The following is a 21,157-nucleotide window of genomic DNA, read 5'->3' as shown; positions in this document are numbered from 1 at the left end:
CTCAATGTATTATGGCTGTGTGTTCTACTTTGTAATATCAGTAGAAAAATAAACTAAATCACCAAGAAAACTGTGTAGCCTTGAGAATGTCTGTTTTATTTGCCTTTGTACATTTTCAGTCATTCAGTTCATGGCAAAAATAAAACGGGCTTAAATTGGAGTAAATTGGACTTTTAATCATAGTTTCAACCATATTTTTTTGTTCGGTTACACAGAAAACACTGTAATTCCATATTTTTTTTCTAAGAAACTCAGAGATTTTCGAACCCAATATCAAACTCAGACAAAAAGATGTTCATTTTAAAGACAGAAATCCTAAACCAATGCGGAGCGCTATTGTTTATGCGATCCAGTTCAGTGATGACTGTACAAACCAGCAGCTCTGAAAAAAATTCAGCTGTACACTTCAACAAGAAAGGACACACCTTTGGAGACCAAAATGTTTAAATTCTGATCAAAGATGAAAGATGTTTTGAAAGAGAGGTGAAGGATGCAGTCTTTGTGAAAAGAGAAAAGCCATCATGGCCCCATAGTTTTAGCTTCCAAGCATCTAGAATTCAGCACTGGAACTCATTTCAAAGAAATTGCATGATCACTCACCATAACACACAGTCAATACCCAACAAGAGACTCCAAAAACACAGGAAGACGATGGGAGGGTCATTAATTTGCACCCGATTTAAACTATGCTTAGGAAGATGGACCTCCATGCTGCTTATAACCCAAATACACATTGTTCTGGTGCAAGCCAACAGAATTAACAAAGAATCCTTGGTAGCCATTGAAATGTCTTCAGAAAAACTGAGCAAAAGTCTGGTTTCCTCAGAATCAAGCTTGTTTTGTGCTTATACGTTGTACAGTTGCTTACATTTTCTAGAAGTCTAAAGAACCACCTTCAACTGTACAATTAACAATTAAAAATAGCATAGGAATATTTTGCAATTCTATCCTGTGTTGGTGAAAAATGCGCATCAACCCAAAACAAAAAACACCTTGTGAAGAGGGTGGTTGACGCCTATGAGTTTGGCAATTTAAGCTACTTCAAAAACATTAAAACCAGTAAAGATTGTAAAGATCTTAAGACTTGGAGAAATGTCGATAGAACTAAAACGACCAAATCTGAAGGAAAAGACTGGGCATTGCATACTGACTTTGCTTGTTTGTATTATGTATGGATGGTCAGGGTAGTTGGCATCGTGAGGAAACATTGGAGTAGCATCTCAGTTTATCAGGGGATAAGGTTAAGTTGGGCTTAAATGCGTAACATTTTTGCAGAGCTTAAAAGGTGCGACAGCAAGGCTGCTTAAAAATTTAACTCAGTAACACCTGTACTGTTAGGAGGAGGGAGCAGATTTCCAGCAAAATGTTATGAAAAGCAAAACATATGATCCAAGTTACACAATCAGGCAAATCTATTAAGTATTATGGAAATGTACATAAACCAACATCCAAATGATTTTTATATATTTTTTATTCCATTTGTTTTTTTGTCTGTTTGATCTGCTTTTTTTTTTTTTAATGCAACACTTTAGTTAAACAAATTGTATTGGTATATATATATATATATGTGCTTATAAAGTCGATTTAAACAGTGATAGGTTTTTTCATTAGGTGTATCTTAATGTGTCATTTAAATTTTATTTTCTTCACAACACTAAACCTTAAGGATGGGGAACTTACATTTAATCGGTTTGATTAAGTATATATATATATATATATATATATATATATATATATATATATATATACACTATATTGCCAAAAGTATTTGCTCACCTGCCTTGACTCACATATGAGCTTAAGTGACATCCCGTTCCTAATCCATAGGGTTCAATATGACGTCGGTCCACCCTTTGCAGCTAGAACAGCTTCAACTCTTCTGGGAAGGCTGTCCACAAGGTTTAGGAGTGTGTTTATGGGAATTTTTGACCATTCTTCCAGAAGCGCATTTGTGAGGTCGCACACTGATGTTGGACGAGAAGGCCTGGCTCTCAGTCTCCGCTCTAATTCATCCCAAAGGTGTTCTATCGGGTTGAGGTCCGGACTCTGTGCAGGCCAGTCAAGTTCATCCACACCAGACTCTGTCATCCATGTCTTTATGGACCTTGCTTTGTGCACTGGTGCACAGTCATGTTGGAAGAGGAAGGGGCCAGCTCCAAACTGTTCCCACAAAGTTGGGAGCATGGAATTGTCCAAAATGTCTTGGTATGCTGAAGCATTCAGAGTTCCTTTCACTGGAACTAAGGGGCCAAGCCCAGCTCCTGAAAAACAACCTCACACCATAATCCCCCCTCCACCAAACTTTACACTTGGCACAATGCAGTCAGACAAGTACCGTTCTCCTGGCAACCGCCAAACCCAGACCCGTCCATCAGATTGCCAGATGGAGAAGCGCGATTCGTCACTCCAGAGAACGCGTCTCCACTGCTCTAGAGTCCAGTGGCGGCGTGCTTTACACCACCGCATCCGACGCTTTGCATTGCACTTGGTGATGTATGGCTTGGATGCAGCTGCTCGACCATGGAAACCCATTCCATGAAGCTCTCTGCGCACTGTTCTTGAGCTAATCTGAAGGCCACATGAAGTTTGGAGGTCTGTAGTGATTGACTCTGCAGAAAGTTGGCGACCTCTTCGCACTATGCGCGTCAGCATCCGCTGACCCCGCTCCGTCAGTTTACGTGGCCTACCACTTCGTGGCTGAGTTGCTGTCGTTCCCAAACACTTCCATTTTCTTATAATACAGCTGACAGTTGACTGTGGAATATTTAGGAGCGAGGAAATTTCACGACTGGATTTGTTGCACAGGTGGCATCCTATCACAGTTCCACGCTGGAATTCACTGAGCTCCTGAGAGCGACCCATTCTTTCACAAATGTTTGTAAAAACAGTCTGCATGCCTAGGTGCTTGAATTTATACACCTGTGGCCATGGAAGTGATTGGAACACCTGATTCCAATAATTTGGATGGGTGAGCAAATTCTTTTGGCAATATAGTGTGTATATATATATATATATATATATATATATATATATATATATATATATATATATATATATATATATATATATAAATAAATATAACCAAGGGTTAGATTGAGATGCCTTCAATTGCCTAGGGAGAGGGGAGGACTGAGTCTCCCGAACCTTAAAAATTATTACCGGGCTGCCCAAATAAATGCAATTGTGGCGTGGCTAGAAAATGACCGGGAAACAATATGGACTCAAATAGAGCAAGATTCAGTTAAAGCTATTCCTCTAACTACACTGCCATTTATTGATACAAAGCCAATTCAAAAAATTAGAATAAAGAACGAATGGATAAAACACACGTTAAAAGTATGGACAACAGTTAAAAAATTGCTTGGGGGACCGGAGTCCATCTCAAGGGCCATGTTAATAGTAGGGAACATAGAATTTCCCCCTTCGGTGTGGGATAGAGGGTTTAAAAGATGGGCAGATAAAGGTCTCTGTACAATCAATCAACTCTTTATAGAAACAGAATTCAAATCATTCTCTCAACTTCAAGAACAATTTGACCTCCCATCAAATGATTTTTATAGATACCTTCAGATAAGACATTATATCACAAGTCATAAAGAAAGGCATTTGGTCAGAAAAAAACCAAATGAAATAGAAGAGTACTTTATCAGTGTTATAGAGAAGCATTTCCCAACAAAAAAACACATATCTAATATATACAAAAGGTTAGGAACTGACACATTACAAAACACAAACAATATCAAGGAAAAATGGGAATTAGAATTAAATGTTATAATTGAAGACTCTACATGGGTGGATATATGTACCAACTGTCATAGGGGAATTAACAGCCAACTATGGAAAGAATTTGACTGGAAAGTGAAGATCAGATACTTTAATACTCCCTTTATCATCTCCTCATTTGTGAAAAAACCTAGTGTAGCACTATGTTGGCGAAATTGTGGAAAAATTGGAGATACCACACACATTTTTTGGGATTGTCCTGTAATACAGGGATTTTGGGACAATATTAGAAAGGAAATAGAGGGAATATTGAAAGTAAAGGTGATGCCTGAACCTGTGATGTTTTTGTTGGGAGCCATACCTAAAAGTAAATATAACACAGATCAGAGATATATACTGAGGATTCTTTTATTGATAGCAAAGAAAATGATTACTGTGCACTGGAGAGATGTAAAACCACCAACTATAAATCAATGGGCCCAGAGATTGAAACACGTTTACATAATGGAGCAAATGACTGCAAGCCTACAGCTAACTATGGACACTTTTATACGAAGGTGGACTTGTATTTCAGAATATCTGGGGTTCTGATGGAGAGGACGAGATATTACGAAAAGGAGGGATCTGATGGAATTCCTCAGTGGGAAAGGGTACTGCTTGGCCACAGATTATAGATTGTGGATGTTGTCTGCTCTGCCTGCTGTCATAATTGTAAAGACTTTTGGTATTTTGTGTTTGTTGTGATGTGTACTATTTGAGTTTCTGTCAGGAAATGTTATGTTTTGTAAGATTTATAAAATGGTTAAATAAAAAGTTCTAAAATATATATATATATATATATATATATATATATATATATATATATATATGGATGGCTAACCAACCAGACATCGTGTTGATCGACAAACAGCAGAAGAAGGCAGTAGTGATAGATGTGGCAATCCCAAGCGACAGCAACATCAAGAAGAAAGAACACGAGAAGCTTGAGAAATACCAAGGACTGAAGGAGGAGCTAGAAAAGATGTGGAAAGTAAGAGCAGCAGTGGTGCCAGTGGTAATTGGAGCACTGGGGGCTGTGACCCCCAAACTGGGAGAGTGGCTACAGCAGATTCCAGGTAAAACATCAGAGGTCTCTGTCCAGAAGAGCGCAGTCCTAGGAACAGCTAAGATACTGCGCAGAACCCTCAAACTCCCAGGCCTCTGGTAGAGGACCCGAGCTTGAGGATGACACATACCACCCCACGAGGGGTGAGAAAACATTTTTTTTTTTTTTATATATATATATATTTTTTTTTTTTAACTAGTTAAATGTCAAGCTTTTAATAAATAATGATAATATGGGAATTATTTTAAGGTGGAAAAGTGATTAAAATAAAATTGAGAAGACAACATGACCATAAACAGATTAAACATTTTAATAAGAACACTTAATAAAAAAAAAAAGATTTTCAAAACTAGGACTTTGAGTAACATTAATAATGCATTGTCACAGATATGTCACAAGTACACATTAAAACAGCTTTTAAACAAGAGGCCATATGTGTGTGTCTACTTTCACACACAAGCAAAAGTCATCTTAAACAATGACCAATATTAGGCTTCTGTTAACCCAAACAGGGGAATCAACCTTTGTTACAAATCACCAACAACCATATTCAGTCCACAGTACAACAATTTATCTAATACTGTAAATGCTTCAGGCTGCAGGTGTTATTGCCCACAACAAAGTACCATTCTGATTTTTTATTTTTTTTATTTTGGGTTTGTTTCTATTCTTTTTTCCTGTCTGTTTGTTCGTCTCAATTTAGCATCAGGTCAAGTTCAGAGACTAACAGGAGGGAAACACAGCTTTATGACACCTATCAACCTTTTTTTTTCTTTTAAATGCGTGACTGACAGTTCTTAAATGGGAAGAAAAGAAAAAAATTTGGGATGACCGTTTTAGCATGAAAAACACAGGTTTTACCAAAATGATCCAATTTTGAATATTAACTAAGATGGTAATGTGGACAGCCATTTACCACTGAACTGCCCATCAGTGAGCTTCATCTGACAATGAAACACGGCAGTAGCTGGATTACTTCTGGCCTGTGTATCCAAACGGTTGTGGGGAGCTCAAGTTCATGCATATTGTCAACATAACAGAATCAAGAGAGCAGAAACTTCTAAAATTCTATTTTATTCGAGAACAGTAACATATAGGGATGCACCGATACAGTTACAATAGCATTACTGGACATCATTTCCCTTAAGTTGTGTCATATAGGGCATGTGGGAAAAAACAAGCCAACATTTCCATCATTTTCAGATCCCTGTAACAAGTCTGAGTGATATTGCAGTTTTCTTATTCAACAAAGTAAAACACGAAGCTTTCAACTGTTAATTGCTGCAGTGGATTTTTTGAGGGGGGAGCCTTAAATCTTCGTCACGCATGTGAAAAACGTGGCATCGGTACATCCCTAGTACCACAAATTCATTATAACTTACTGCGGAGCTCCACTCCCTGCAGAAAGATCTGGAAAGAATGACTATCGACTCTTGAATGAATCAATGCCGTCTGGGCTTACATCAAGAATTAATGGCAATCTCCTGGACACAGCAATGAAGATAATCATGCACACACACACAGACACACACACACTACTCAGAGGATGATGGATGTTTAAAGTAAATGAAAAGAGTTGCTTTTGCTCAGTAACGTGCATCAGTCTTGGCGTACGTTGACAATATTTGAGTCTATCTTCAAGTAAGGGCTGAGTTATGTGTTTGCGCTCATGTCTAAAAGGTGATTGTGTGTGGTGTATATATAAATATACATATGCATCAGTGCACTGCATCTGTGGTACATATTAAAGTGTGAATTTGTCTTCTCTCCCCTCAAACAGTCTAAGTCAGCCCAGAGACATTATTTTCACATTACCGAGTGAGCTACATTTTTATTCCTCCCCTGCTTTGACGTATATTTACAGGCAGAAAACCATGGCCTTTCCTACTGTATGTTCCCTTTCTCCATCTGTTGGTCGTTAGCACTGGAAAGAGATGAGAAAAAGGGGCCAAAACAAAAAATGCACTCAGACGTATTGATAGATTCGCAGGCTGAGAGGATCCTGGTTTGTTTTTTTTTGTTTTTTTTAACTATGCTCTGTACACTGGAAACAAATAAAAAGAAGGTTCGATTATTTTGGCATCAATGCTTTGGTCACAAAATACCAACATGTTTATTCTTTTGCTTGTTTTTTTGTGGTCGTTTTCATAAGCTCATTTTTCTTGAAGTAAGTCCCAGTCGTGTTGCACCCTGACCACGTGTATGTCCGAGTACTGAAAAAGGTAGGTTTGTTGTAGTCCTGTCATCGCACCTCCGATGCAGTCCTTTAAAGAGGCACAGATTTTCTTATAAATTATGTGACTGTGAATGCTCGGGCAGACGGAGGGAGGGAGGAGGTTAAAGAAGCAGAGGGTTGCCCCCTGTGCCCCCGCGTCCCCTCCCCTTCCTTGCACTCCGTATGTGCCCGCCGACCATGTCCCGTCACCCCTTTTGCGAGCACGTTCTGCAGCACAGCTGCTGCAGCACTCTCCTCTGGCAGAGATTGTTCTTTTTAACGAGCACGCAGAAACCGCCTTCCGCCCAAGATTCTTCATTTGCTTTCCACAGACCAAGAAGAGGAGATACGGGAGGAGGAAGGGGTTCGGAGGAGGGAGGGGGCAATACAGAGAAACACACAAAAGGAAGAACCATTACAAACAACAGCAAGAGCCACGTGATTGGTCAGGGGAAGGTTCAGGTGACAGGAAGGAGTTTTTTTTTTTTTTTTTTTAATCCAATCACAGGTGATGTTCATCGAGGTGGAAATGGATTGCAGTCCAGCGGAGTGATTGAATCCATGTCAGGAGAAACAGGAAATGGATTTGGGGTAAAGAAAAGAGAGAAAGAGGAAAAAAGTGTCACACAATTAATAAAATAATAATTCCCCCAATATTCATTTCATTTCATCAAACAAAAAAATCTTAGTAGACCCTCGTCTGTACACCCGGCTTATCATCTATAATAGCTGTAAAAAAAAAAAAAAAAAAAACAGCCTTCTCATTTTAAGCTGCAGATCAAACCATCAACAAAATGAGCCTTTGATTATAGTAAGGCAGGAGACAGACGAAGGGTGCACTTTATGATAATAAAGATCATCATTAACAGAAAGGTGACGCAGCAAAGGCATGCTTTTATCTCATCACACAGATATCTCTTCAAATCAACTCGTCTAAGCAGGAAATCACAAGCTGCAGGCAAAGCATTGTTAGGCTGTGAGGTCAGCAGGTTAGTCAAATGTTTGTGTAAAGATTCATAGACACAAAGTGAAACATTTGGAGGGAAAAAGAACAAAGTGGAAAGTGCACAGAAGAAAAAAAGACTAAATGATATTAGGTGGACTTCAAATCCGTGCAGACCAAAGCTATAAAAAAAAGTGCTATTTTTTTTTTTTTTTTTTTTTTAGCAATAAAGACCTTGCCAGTGAGCATTTCCAGAGAAGTGATATGTTATAGGCCTAAGCTGACAAAACGCAGCACCAAAGCCAGAAGTATGGAAGCAAAGACAGACCGGCCTCTTACTTAAGAACTACGATAGTGAGCGAATTAGTAAAGTTGTTAGTGCAAAGCTCTAAATGTTAAGTGCCACAAATTAATTGTTTTTACTGCATTTTAAAACCTTTCTGTTGAATTAATATTTTAGTCCATTTGTTTTAGCAAATTTCCTTTTGTATTTCAGAATTGTCCCTGTTTTTGCACAAAATGATTATATAAAAAACTATGCTATGCATTAGGTAGTAATTCACATGCAAGAACTAATAATCAAAATGCACTCAGTCAGATAACCAATATGTAACCAATAAGAAAGCTGACAACTCACCATCTTTGCAGACGGTGCTAACTACGCAGGTTCCCGCCTCCAGGTTGTAGCCACTGTTGCAGCTGCTGCAATTTAGCTCCCCAGGTCCCAGGCACTCAAAACAACTATTGTCACATCTGTTCAGGGTTTAAAACAAAAACACGTTTACTAAAATACTATTAAGTAAGTCAAGCTTTTATCACACTGACTTGATTTAATGGTCAACACATTGAAAGGAGAGAACCAAAGAAAATCATGGAAAGTAACAAAAATATTGTCACTAAAAGAGCGTTAAATGAATTAAAACAAAATGAGGTATTGAAACAAAATAAAGTTAATAATTTTAATTCTTTTCACTAAGAAATGAGAAAAAAAAAAGGGAGATGAATATCCTGTATATCGCCTTGGTCACCTCTGCTTTGCAGGAATAACGAAAATGTTTTGCCAACAATAAAAAACAAAAAACAAAACAGAAAAGACAGAAAATGGGCTGACAGAAGAGGAAAAAAATGAAGGGTACAAGGTCAGGAGAACAATAAATAATTCAGGGTCTGAGAGCCAATTGCAAGGAATGCATTACAGCGACTGATGAGAGAAAGCACAAAACATGTCTGATCCTATGGACAGGTTTAGCTATGTTAACTAATAAACTGGTCATCAAATAAAAGAGCATTAATAAAGCATACTTATATTTTTTTTCCCTCTCCCATGTCCTACTTTATAAATTGAGCATTACTTGAAAGTGGAAAACAATACATCAACCATGCTTATCAGAGCAGATTACTTTGATCCGTCTGTTAAACTTTCATTCAAATGAAATCGAGAAAAAGTGGGAAGCTGCAGGCTGTCTGCATGAAATGTAAAATTATTGCGCTTAAAAACACTTTTAAGCGCAATAACAATGTTCCACCATTATTTCTAATATTAAAAAGATTTTTCTGTTCATTACATCTGAATAAGCAATTAGAATGTAACAACTTTTGCAGACTTTGCATTGTCCCTCAGAGCCTATTTTATAGGAATTTGGGGTTTTGGCCTCATTGTTTTTTTAAAAACTGCAAGCTGTTTAGAATAAAATACTTTAGATGAAAAAAATGCTTTCTTCCATCTAAAAAACATGAGCTTGAAAAAGGTTAAAGCCGTCATCACCTGGAAATCAGACTTATGTTAAAATGTGTGTTTGTGTTGAGCCTCAGTCAAACCCTGTCAGACAATCTGGAGTGTGAAATGGACTATTGTTGCGTGTGGCCTCTTTGTTCAAAGCAGAAAAGCCCACTAGGGTATGCTCTTCACAGAGTCCATTAATGGTTCTCATCTTTGATTTACGTCATTCATGGAAGGATGCCAACAGGAATGATGATGGTGGTGAAAGCAACCCAACCTTGCTATCATCATACTCGTCTTTATTCAAACCAAAAGGGGTATAAGTGCTGCTACTGGTTTAAGTTTTTACCTACCGAGTAAGAGATTGGTATATAATGATAGGAGAACAATGGTTAGCTGCTAATGTTGCTAAAGCTACATCCACATAAACGCACACTAACACAAATCTAAATCCCCAGACGTACCATCAGGAGTAAAAAATGGGGAAGGAAAAAAGGGGTCCAAATGAGCCGCAGTTAAATTTTTTTTTCTTTTACCAAAAACGATTAAACATTAATTTAAAGAATTTTAGAAGGATAATTTATGTAATATGCCAGGTTATGACTCCTTGTTTTTGAAAACTGACTTTACTTAAAGGTACAGTGGCAGATTTTCGCAAATTTTTAAAAAGACCCGCCCTCTCCGCTATAAAACAAAAGGCACATGCACAACCCTGCACCCACTCCCGAGAGGGAACGCCTATTGCATGTATATGAGAGCAGGAGCCCATTTCTCCTCTTTTAAAGTTGCTGTTTGCACTGCTCATACAAGCTCACTTCATAAAAGAAGATTTGCAATTTTTCCACTATGTCAGACTCATCACCGGTAAATTAAACTGGGGACGAGCAGTTAGGACGGCCTTACGTCAGCATATCACCAGAATGATTGACAATGAGGAGGACCACTTATTTTGATGATCCACCCCGAAAAAGAACATCCTCCACTATATCTTTGAATAAATAAATCGATCCAAATTAATGTTCTCTGCCAATTTTAGAAAATTTCAACATTCAAGATTCGGACAAGCCATAAAATAAAAAATCTACCTTAGCGTAATTTTGCAATATAAAAAGGGTGCAAAATAATAACTATTGTTATATATGCTAAAGGTTAATGTTATTTCTGGCGTTTATAGAACAAAATAATTAAGTTTTAATAAGTGGATTTTAATATCCAATAGAGAAAATGTATAAATAATTTATCAACACAATAAAACAGAATCAATGTTTGCAACCGGACTCTCAATATAGCCATTATGTTACAGAATAGAAGTAGTCTTTATTGTCACACAGTAGGGAAATCTATATGCTTTACCAGCAAAGTTAAATCTGAACATAAAATTACAGTAATATGATGTCAGACATTCTGACTCCCAATGTGTGCACATTATTTGGCGACAAGTTTACTGCAGCATTTAAAGCTTTAGGAGGTGAAGAGTTTTAAAAGTAGTAACAATGCAAAACAAAGCCATTATCTGGGGTCTTTGCAATGAATTTATTGGAATATCCTTATGAAATTCCCCATGATTATCACAGGTTTTCTAGATATTATTCACCCCAAACCCCTATAGTCATGTAGTAATGTAACTCCACTTTGTGTTTTTTTTTTCCTCCAGCATGCTCAGTCTCTCTTCAACACTGAAAGCACTCTTGGATGCGTGATTCTGAGTTTTCTCCCATCTCCACCGTCGCATTCCAAGTCTATATATAACTATACCGACCCCGGTTCCACTGGACGGTTCTCTGTTCAAATGGATCGTCTTTCCAAACTGCTAAGTCAACAATATGATGCACTTCGGTGGGCTTCAATAGACAGAGAATTTAATACCAATCTGTGTTACTGCATTGCCATGGGATTAGCCTACACTGTTTGAAAGTGGATCTGTATCCAAGGATAGGATTATGTCAATCAGAATTAATTGGATTAATTTGTAATTGCATATGATATGGAGCCGCCTGTCTTGTCTAGTGCCTTGAGATGATATTTGTGCATTAACTGCATCAACAGATGCAAAAACACTTTGGTAAATAGCACTAAACTAGGTTTTCAGAGTCAAAGAAGACTTTAATTTCTGAATTTTTCTGCTGAATTTTCTGTTTATTATTTCTAATGTAGATTAATTTTACATGTTGACTTACTTCTTACAGGACCTCTGCACCTGCCCGTTGTCTGAGATCTGATCTGACAGGTAGTAACCAGGGCTGCATGTTAACACGCACCGCCAGTCCTCAAGTAAGTAGCCATCAGCACATTTCGTACACGCCTCTATGCCTGTTCCTGCAAAATAAATGACAAGTTGTTTTTTTTTTCATAAGAAATTATGTTGCTGTGATCCGACTCAATGGTTTAATTTCATATCTTGGGCTTTTTACCTGCGCAGGTGGCACATGCCCGGTGACAAGGCTCGCACGTCCTCCTGTGGCCGTTGAAATAGGTTCCAGGGTTACAGGTCATCTGGCACTTATGTCCTTGAAGACTGGAGGAATAGATTGCACACACGCACAGACAAAAACAGAAAAAAAGAAAATCTGATTAAAGCTGCCAGCAGTGGCTCATGAGCGATCATCTCCTCCCTGGGTGGTGCACAGACGAGCAGCAGAACTTTACTGCATGTTCCAGACCAACATAAATCAGCTTGTTTTGACAAAGCACAAGTGACTTTGGCCTTTGAGGCAGATGTAGGAATAGAGGTCAGTCAGGAAGCAGGTTTGGAGGTCATAAAGCCTCCATCTGTGAAGTAACAGTGAGGACAAGTCGGTGCGTCTGCTGCACTGAGCTGAAAAACAGCTGGAAAGCGTTAGCCAAAATTTCCCAGAAACAATCTGGTCCCCTCTTCCTCCCTGGCTCTTAACAGGACTAAATGAAGGAGGTGAAGCTGAGTGTATGTGTGTGTTGAAGGCCTTTTTTTTTACTGTGATCTCAAAGCTGTTCTGAGGAAATTACGGCCTCCGAGTGTCTCCACCTCCACCTCTGGCTACACTGAGCACTTAAAAGTTGGGTTTGAGACTTCCAGACTACAGTGTGTTTAAGCGTTTCGCAGGAGTTTCCCTCATGACCTTGGTGGAATGTCACCACTTTAAATCACAATATCCTCTCTGAAAGAGGCCAAGCAAAATGAACTGGAAAATTTCAAACACTCAAGTTTTTCTAAGTTTCTTTAAAGAGAGGAAAATATATCTGAACAGATCCTCAGAGATTTTCATTATTTATTATTTTTCTTTGAGAAAAACAAGATTGATTGTTCCTGGAATGACAGCTTACTGTTGAGTTATTAACTTGTTTTACAAGCTCAGCATTTCTGTAATTTTACTAAATGTCTTTGTTCCGAAGAAATTTTTCTACCCATTTAATTTGTTTAGTTCTGAGAAGGCTCCAATTAATTATAATGATCCTAATCTTAAAATCAATCCATTCAATATCTGAACTGCGGCACTCAAACACTGCCAACTTTCTCAGTTTGATTTACAATTTCTAAAATTTCTAAAATTGAAATCTACAGAGATAACATAAGTGGTGATAAACAGGAAATATAAAATATAGCTCTTTATGCAGATTGTAAATAGAGTTAAGGAAATTATATCAAAAAATAAAATAAAACACCACCCGATTTCATGTAGCAACACTTCGTTATTCCTATCATGTGACCCAATAACATGTTAATTACACACTGGTATACTGCAGGGATCACCACCTATATGGACTGTGCAATCCTCAATTAGATGCACAGAGGGTCCATTGATGTGTTTATGGGTCTGAGGCATAACCTCATGATGTACCCTTCATCAACCCCCCTTATTTCCTACCTCTAAGCACTTGTGCTCACCATTTTTGGGAATTCACACTCATACAAATGTTAAAGGTATAGTGGAGGATTTTTGCAACTTCTTGAAAATACCCGCCCTCTCCACAAAAAAAAAAAAAAAAATGCACATGCACAACCCTGTAGCGGCTCCCGAGAGTGAGCGAGTACAGCATATACAGCCGTACACAAGCATATTTGTCCCCGTCCACGCTCTGTTTAAAAGTTGCTGTTTGCATCACTCATACAAGCTTACTTTCAAAAAGAAGATTTGCAATTTTTTATTTTTTTTTTCCCCCCGGTATGTGAAAATGGGGATGAGTACAAAGGATGGCCTTACATAAACATACCACTTTAATGATCCAACCAGAAAAAAGAAAATCTTCCACTATACCTTTAACAACATGCTAACAAATGGTGGCCGTGGAAAAACTGACCCTTAAGGTAAACCTAACACAGAGCCATTCTAAATCTAACTGGACTGGATAGTCAAACTATATACATTATTAAAAAATGATTTAAAATGATGGCAGTCTAACGTTTCTTTGCTCACCTCATTCCAGGTTTACACTCGGTGCAGATATTGGAGGCGGTACACCTCCTACAGTTCTCCTGACATCTTCTGCAAATGTTGGAATCTGAAAGACACACGGTGAGGACATCATACTTAGCAGCTGAACTGGATCCAGTGTTCCTGTGTACATCTGGTGAGATGTATGAGAAAGAAAGAAGGACAATGTGTGGACAGGGTGAAAAGAGATTAAGACCAGGAATTACAACAGGTGGTAGGAAAGTCTGCGAGAAAGTATAGAAAGAATAAAACTTAAAAAATGAAATGTCATAAATATAGATTTATATTCATTTTAAACATCACTAATAAATACTTTTTTATTCTAGTGAATAAGAATTTCAGTAAAGACAAGATGGTGCAAATGCAGTAGAAACATTAAGTTGAGTTCTGTTTAAAGGGGATTGGAAAATTTGTCATGTAGTGCAAATATGATGTTAATGTGATGCAGAGTCTTGATTTGTGACTTGATTAGCTTTCAACAGTTCAATAGTCTGATGGCAGCAGGGAAAAAAGCTGTTGCAGAACCTGCAGCTCCTTAGTATATAAGCTTAATAAATAAAGTTTTTCAAGAAGAAAAAGTATAAAACAATCAATCTGCTGTTGTGCCGGATGAAGCATAAATTCATCTAATTTTGATCCAAAGGGGCTAAATAAAGGAAACTAGTTTTCTAATTCAGAAATCGAACATTAAATAGTGCCAACATTTCAAAGGAAACAGTTTCGCCTTCAACCTGTCCTGTTTGATTGGATCATTTTAGATCTGCAGCTAAGATTTACACCAACTTGGCTGCAAACACATGCTCCTAATTAGAAGATTTACATAGTTTTAGTCTTTTGTACCCAATTTATTTCCATCCAGCATATTTCTAAAACATAAGGCAGGTCTTTCAGCAGATTCTTTCACTATTTACTCTGTAATCATTCTATGTTGAAAACAATCTAGGTAAATAATCCTGACCAAAATCTAAAGACAGTCCTGTAGGACCGTTTCATTTTTGTTTTATTTATTTTTTCCCTTCTTCACAGTGATTCAGGACAGTAAAACCTGCTTACTACCACATGCTTTTTCTTTTTTCTTAATTGGATTCCACAAGTAAAGGAAAATAAATAAAGGCTAGACATTACATAAGGCATAAAACAGCATCACTCTGAGCCGAAGAGTAAAAACAGTTTTGCAGAAGGTTCTGTTTTTTTGTAAAGCAGGTGGTAGACAGATGTTTCCAAAAGGTTCTTTTTGCTTCACCATCTCTAGAAAACCATTTCCACTCTGCAAAACTTAAGACTTAAGAAGTCTTAAGACTTTGATCAACAGACAGAGAAGCATCTTGGCCGAACATTTGACACAGAGGTGTGCTGAGGCTGAGCTGATTGGCACAATCAGCTGGGGTGTCTCTAAGGGAACCTCAGAGTATTTAAAAAAAAACCTCCACTGCCAGAAAAAAAAAAAAAGAAGACATACCGATGTCGAGGAAGGAGCCGTCGGCACAGTTGGCAGCACATGTGTTGGAGCCCTCGATGAGGTGATAACCCGTCCTGCATGTGATGCACTGGTCACTTCGGCTGCCGACACAGGTCTCACACATGGAGGAGCATTTCTTACAGCGCTTCCTGTCATCGCGGAAAAAGCCACTGGGGCACTCTGAGACGCACATCCTGAAGCGAAAAAAGAGAAAAGGCCACATAATCATCTCTGTTACCGCCCTCTGACATTAAATAAGACCAATGTTTTCCTGTTTTAGTTTGGTTAGGATTACCAACATTACATCCATTCCCAAAATGCCAGAATAATGAACGGGAGGTCTAGGAGCTTGAGGCAACTCCTTTGAGTATCTTTCAACAAGCTTCTGTGGGGATTTAGTAAAACCTTGGGCCCATTCCTCCCTTCAGAAATAATGTAACCAAGCCTTGCCTGCTGATACAGCTTTTTAGCCCCATCTATCCCCATCCCCATCTGTTGGACTGAGATCGGGCCTCTGTCAAGCCCACTTCAAAACACATTACCTTCTTTTCTTTATGAGTTTTTGATTAATTTAACTGTCGGTTAGGAGTTATTATCCATTTAAAACAACAGTTTTACAAAATCTTTACCAAAGTTGCTTTAATATTTCCACAGGTTGGTATTGCTTTATAAACTTGAACATTTCTAGAGCATGATGCTTTTTGTATGTTTCCATCTTTTTCCTCCAAAGGAAAGTTTTGTCATTATTTCCACAAAATATCACAAAACATGTATTTGAATAAACTAAGCTCCGGTGTATTTAAAAAGGTTTATCAGTATTTTTGTATGTAGTTTTAGGAGCACTGGCTTCTTCCTCTCTGATTGGCTTCTCAGCCTGAATTTGAACAGGACTCATTTCACTGTGGATATTATAACTCTTCAGTCACATCTTCAGGCTCTTCAATGGGATATTTTCCATTTCTTGTGTCTTTATACTCAGATTCACAACAAATCACCTTTATCTCTGAAACACATGGATATTCCAATGTGCACTTTCCAAAGTAAAGCATTTCCTTTTCTACTTTTAGTCCTCTAGAAATTGTATTCCTTTGATTTCTTTTAAATGAGATCAAATAAGTGGGTTTGATGTGCTGCCTTAAAAGAAATGCATGTGTTCCTCCAATTAACTTGTCTGTTCTGAATTACAACATCAAAAAGCATAGAGAAATGTCATCATCATTATTAGGATCTTTCCAATTTGGCTAAAAGGTAATCTGGTGTATATGAATTTAAAGAAAAAAAAAAGATGATCTAAACAAACCCTCTAGATTTAAATATATTTTTGGTTATTCTAATGAACTACAATTAAGAAACCATTACTTTAATGTGAATGTAAACATTTGGTTCTAATTGCAAACATTAAAAGACAAAATGAGGCATAAAACATTAAAAGCAAGATGAACAGTGACACAGTTAAAGTGTATATTAACAGGATCTGGGATTAAGACAGATCACACTCAAAATGCAGCAAACACGACCTCTAAAGCTGGACCAAAGGAATCCTATCCGTTTCAGTGATCTGGGATAGACAGATGCAGAGGTATAATGGGCCCGTTTGTGTGCGTGCAGGTGAACATCTGCTGGATTACTTCAGCACGCCTCGTCACCCAGGGGCTCCTTTCCTAAGGTGGAAAGACCTCTGAAGTCCTCGAGAGCACAGAACACACAAACAGTTCAAGCCTTATTCACACTCTGTGGGACTTTCTGCCAAGAAACGCATATGGAACATGTCAGACAATGAATCCATGTGTGAAAGCACACGATGGCTGCAATCGTGTCAGACCCTTGGGCCCCTTTCTCTGCTGTGCTGAAGCCGGCAGATGAGCGCATCTTATCCTAATCCTATTATGACGGATAAATCTCATTAATAATAATTAAGATTAATTATTTTTAATCAGTTTGTAAGAACTAGAGATCATATCAATTTAAGAGAATATCAATAACAATCAAACCTCTCAAAGGTTTGATTGTTCATGCATTACATTTCTAATTCCAATAGAAACTAAAAAGACTCACAGGGCCACAGAAATTGATGATTTTAAATTCACACACATATCCAACTAAAGAGGTTTGGTGGATTTAAACTAGCAATTTCATGGTGCAGAATCAGCAAACTAAACACGAGAAGGAATGCATTTTTATTCATTTATTTTTTTTATATTACTTCCAATGTCAAATTTGCATATTTTAAAAACAAACAGCAACTTCCAATCGAAAAAGCCAAACACCTTTAAAAAGCAGAAACTATCAAACACAGGTGCTGGGTTTTAATCATCTTAATGTTATACATCTGTCGCTCCCAGTGGAGGGAAGCAAAGGGCAGAACACCTCTTAACTTCAGCTTTTATGTTTTAATACACCTGCATCACTTTTTCCTTTTATCAGCACAGAGGAGAGCAAATACAATGGCGGTTAACTTTGATACCATTACGATCAAAGTCTGACGAATTCTCACATCTTCATATTTACAGCCCCACACTTATAAATGTGATTCATAATTAAAAGCAGAAAGCGATAAACTAACAACAAAGTGAGAGAAGCGTTCAAATCTCTGTAGTCCTTCAATCATGTTTTATCATCTGTATCAAGATGATTAAAGCATCAAACAGGACAAAAAAAAAGGACATTGACTGGCAGTTTGTATTTCCACTGGAGATACAAGAGTATCATTTTACACTTGTGGTAAATTGTGTGTATATATATATATATATATATATATATATATATATATATATATATATATATATATATATATATATATATATATATATATATATAAAATCTTAGCCAATGTTGCGTTCAAAAACACAATTTCAAATGGAGATAAATACAAGCTTGAAATTCTGGATCAAGAATAATATAAGTCAGTGAAAGTAATTTTTAGAAAGTGACGTGTTTTTTTTTTTCAAATGGAATAAGCTATAATGTCTGGAAATGGTTTTTTAGTGACTTAATCCAGCCAGGAAAATAATAAACTCCAATTCCAGACGTTTCCCTTCTGCGTAAACACCCCAGTAGTTACTTAGCAACTCCACAATGCAACACAATAGCTTGTATTAACTATTTACTTTTCAAAAATAACCAACATTTCTTCTAAGAAGCACTGCAGGTTGGCGAAGTTCTGCAAAGGGGATATGTATTTGAGAACCACTGACTTGGCGAGTTTTGCTACACAGGTTGCGGCATTAAAGCCCATGATCTGTTTCTCATAGTTTCTACAGATCTATGGTTTAACAATAAACATGAATGACATCACTGCAGTGTTTATGAGCTACAATAACTTCTAAGTAAAAAGAAATGACCAGTTTGTCATTTACTATATAATAAAATATGCTTCATTTACTCAATAAGTTCCTATCCTTCTCCTTTTTCTCTGGATTAGTTTTGAAACTACCTTATTTTCACGACTATAAGGCGCATATAAATGTCTTTTTTTTCCCTCAAAATGTGCGGGGCGCCCTATAGTGCGGTGCACCCTATGTGTGTTGTTACTGCGGACGTTGTTGAGACATCCATGAGAACGTTAAAGGGGGAAGTGTGGGTGTGGATTGTGTATAAAAGAACAGGTATGTGCTTTATGCAGAACATTGTTGTCTTAACAACCCTGAAAATGGCAGAGACACACCCATGAAGCACAGTTTAAACTGAAGGCTATCAGCTACGCAGAGGAACATGGAAACCGAGCAGCCGCGAGAGAATTTAAGATTAATGAATCGATGGTTCACAACTGAAGTAGGATGGAAAACAAACTCCGACAGGTGAAGAAGACGCAGCTGAGTTTCCGATGTGAAAAAACAAGGTGAAACAAATGAACGCTGTGCTTGCTGTTATTGCAGGAGGTCTGACAAAGGAACTTCAACCTCTTGACATCGGTGTGAACCGGCCGTTCAAAGTAAGGCTGCGAGCGGCGTGGGACCGATGGATGACCGACGGAGACCACAATTTCACGAAAAGTGGAAGGCAGCGGCGGGCAAGTAACGCCACAGTTTGCGGATGGATTGTAGATGCTTGGGCTAACGTGTCTGCTGGCACTGTTGTTCGAGCTTTTGCAAAAGCCGGCATCATTTCCGAGGAGCCGCACGGCACTGAAATTGACTCTGACAGCAAAGAAGGGGAAATTGGCATATATGATTTAGCACAGCTGTTTAATTCAGAAACAGAGGATGATGACTTTGATGGGTTTGATTAATACTTTATAATAAATACATGAATAAAGCACAATCATACTCAGTTTTGCTCCCGCTCTATTTTTAAATACGCAGTAGAGGTATTTAAACGTAGTAGAGGACATATAAAACCCGCGCCCTATAGTCCGGTGCGCCTTATGTGTGTGTTAAATACAGTAATGGCACACATAACTGAGACTGCGCCTTTTAGTACGGTGCACCTTATGGTCGTGAAAATACGGTACATATTCTTTTAATAATAGTTCGCCTTAAAAATCCTAATCTTGGGAACAATTTGTACAACTAGTGGGTTTCTATGTATTTTACCGACATATCTTTAAAGAAAAGAAAACATTAACATAATCTTCTAAACAAGACAAACCTGGTGTTGTTCTTGAACTTGAGGAAGTAGTGGAGGCAGTTATTGCAGTGGTGTGGTCCAGGACCCTCACAGGCATTGTTGCTGCATTCAGGATCACAGGGACCTGAAACAGATCGTATGAAACTCATCAGAGATAATCAATAACACTTGAAGTGGCATTAAAAATACTAACTGAATGTTAAATAATCAATTTTAGCCCCTTAAACTAAAGAAATTCCCCTTTTAGGTTGTTAATGGAGAAGGACTGACATCAGAAGGCTGATATTTTATGCTGACATTACTGTTTTTTTTTTATGTTCTCGTATCGGGATAACCCGATACGTGCAAGTGTCCACCACTACATTATTGAATTCAGCAACAAGAGACTGCAAAACACATGTTTGCTCTCGAACGTTGCTATCCATTGTTAATTTTTTTTGTTAGATTTATTTAGAAAATGTTTCTTGTTTAATTTGTCTTTGTAACATTTTTTTATGACTGTGTCCTTTTTTTATCTTGTAAATCGAAGAAGAAAAAGCAGAGTTGGCTTAAAACATTTGCAGCACTTATTAGGGAGCAATTAGTCGATATCCAGCCAACATGCATGTAATTTTCTCTGAGGTGAAGCTAATATGCATGCATCTAGATTTATCATTTACCATTGTACTCCTCTTCAACTGGCTGCTGATCACCTGCGTTGCGAGGCTTTGGCTGTGTGGAGTACGGATGGACAGCGGTGCCATACAGCACCAGAGACCACTCCTTCAACTTTCCTGTGAAAATAGACAAGTTCTCTGTCCTTTTTAGCCAAGGTAGAAATATACATCTGTACAAGTTTTTAAACACAAATTTTAACACTGGTCCTGGAATGTATGTATACAAAAAGAGTTAACAGATTGATGATTGTTGAATCCTGGAAATCGTGCAAAAAGCTGAAAATCTTCACTTATTTTTACTCCACGCTCAAAAGAAAATATGTGATAGCTAATTTATTTTATTGTTATTCAAGAGGGAAAG

The 21,157-nt window shown here is 37.8% G+C and overlaps 1 protein-coding gene across 5 annotated transcripts in view; it reads right to left on the bottom strand.

Moving 5' to 3' along the window:
- The window catches only part of pcsk5b (proprotein convertase subtilisin/kexin type 5b), a 119,155-nt gene that overhangs the window by 30,319 nt on the left and 67,679 nt on the right, over positions 1 to 21,157 (bottom strand). For 2 of the 5 annotated variants that reach the window (XM_038295520.1, XM_038295521.1), the window contains exons 14-21: positions 20,800 to 20,913; positions 20,162 to 20,264; positions 15,575 to 15,768; positions 14,098 to 14,182; positions 12,118 to 12,221; positions 11,884 to 12,022; positions 8,624 to 8,739; positions 5,884 to 7,365 (exon numbers count right to left, since the gene is read on the bottom strand). In XM_038295520.1, coding sequence (XP_038151448.1) covers positions 7,250 to 7,365; positions 8,624 to 8,739; positions 11,884 to 12,022; positions 12,118 to 12,221; positions 14,098 to 14,182; positions 15,575 to 15,768; positions 20,162 to 20,264; positions 20,800 to 20,913 — 971 coding nt within the window. In that variant the 3' untranslated portion in view covers positions 5,884 to 7,249. Of the gene's footprint in view, positions 1 to 5,883; positions 7,366 to 8,623; positions 8,740 to 11,883; positions 12,023 to 12,117; positions 12,222 to 14,097; positions 14,183 to 15,574; positions 15,769 to 20,161; positions 20,265 to 20,799; positions 20,914 to 21,157 lie in introns of those variants that run through there. The other 3 variants (XM_038295518.1, XM_038295519.1, XM_038295522.1) reach the window with 2 other exon arrangements.

This window comes from Cyprinodon tularosa, unplaced genomic scaffold (genome assembly GCF_016077235.1).
Source record: "Cyprinodon tularosa strain WSP-4 unplaced genomic scaffold, ASM1607723v1 ctg356, whole genome shotgun sequence".
Lineage (NCBI taxonomy): Eukaryota > Metazoa > Chordata > Actinopteri > Cyprinodontiformes > Cyprinodontidae > Cyprinodon > Cyprinodon tularosa.
The sequence above is the reverse complement of the archived record's forward strand: the minus strand, read 5'-3'. Positions and strand labels throughout refer to the sequence as shown.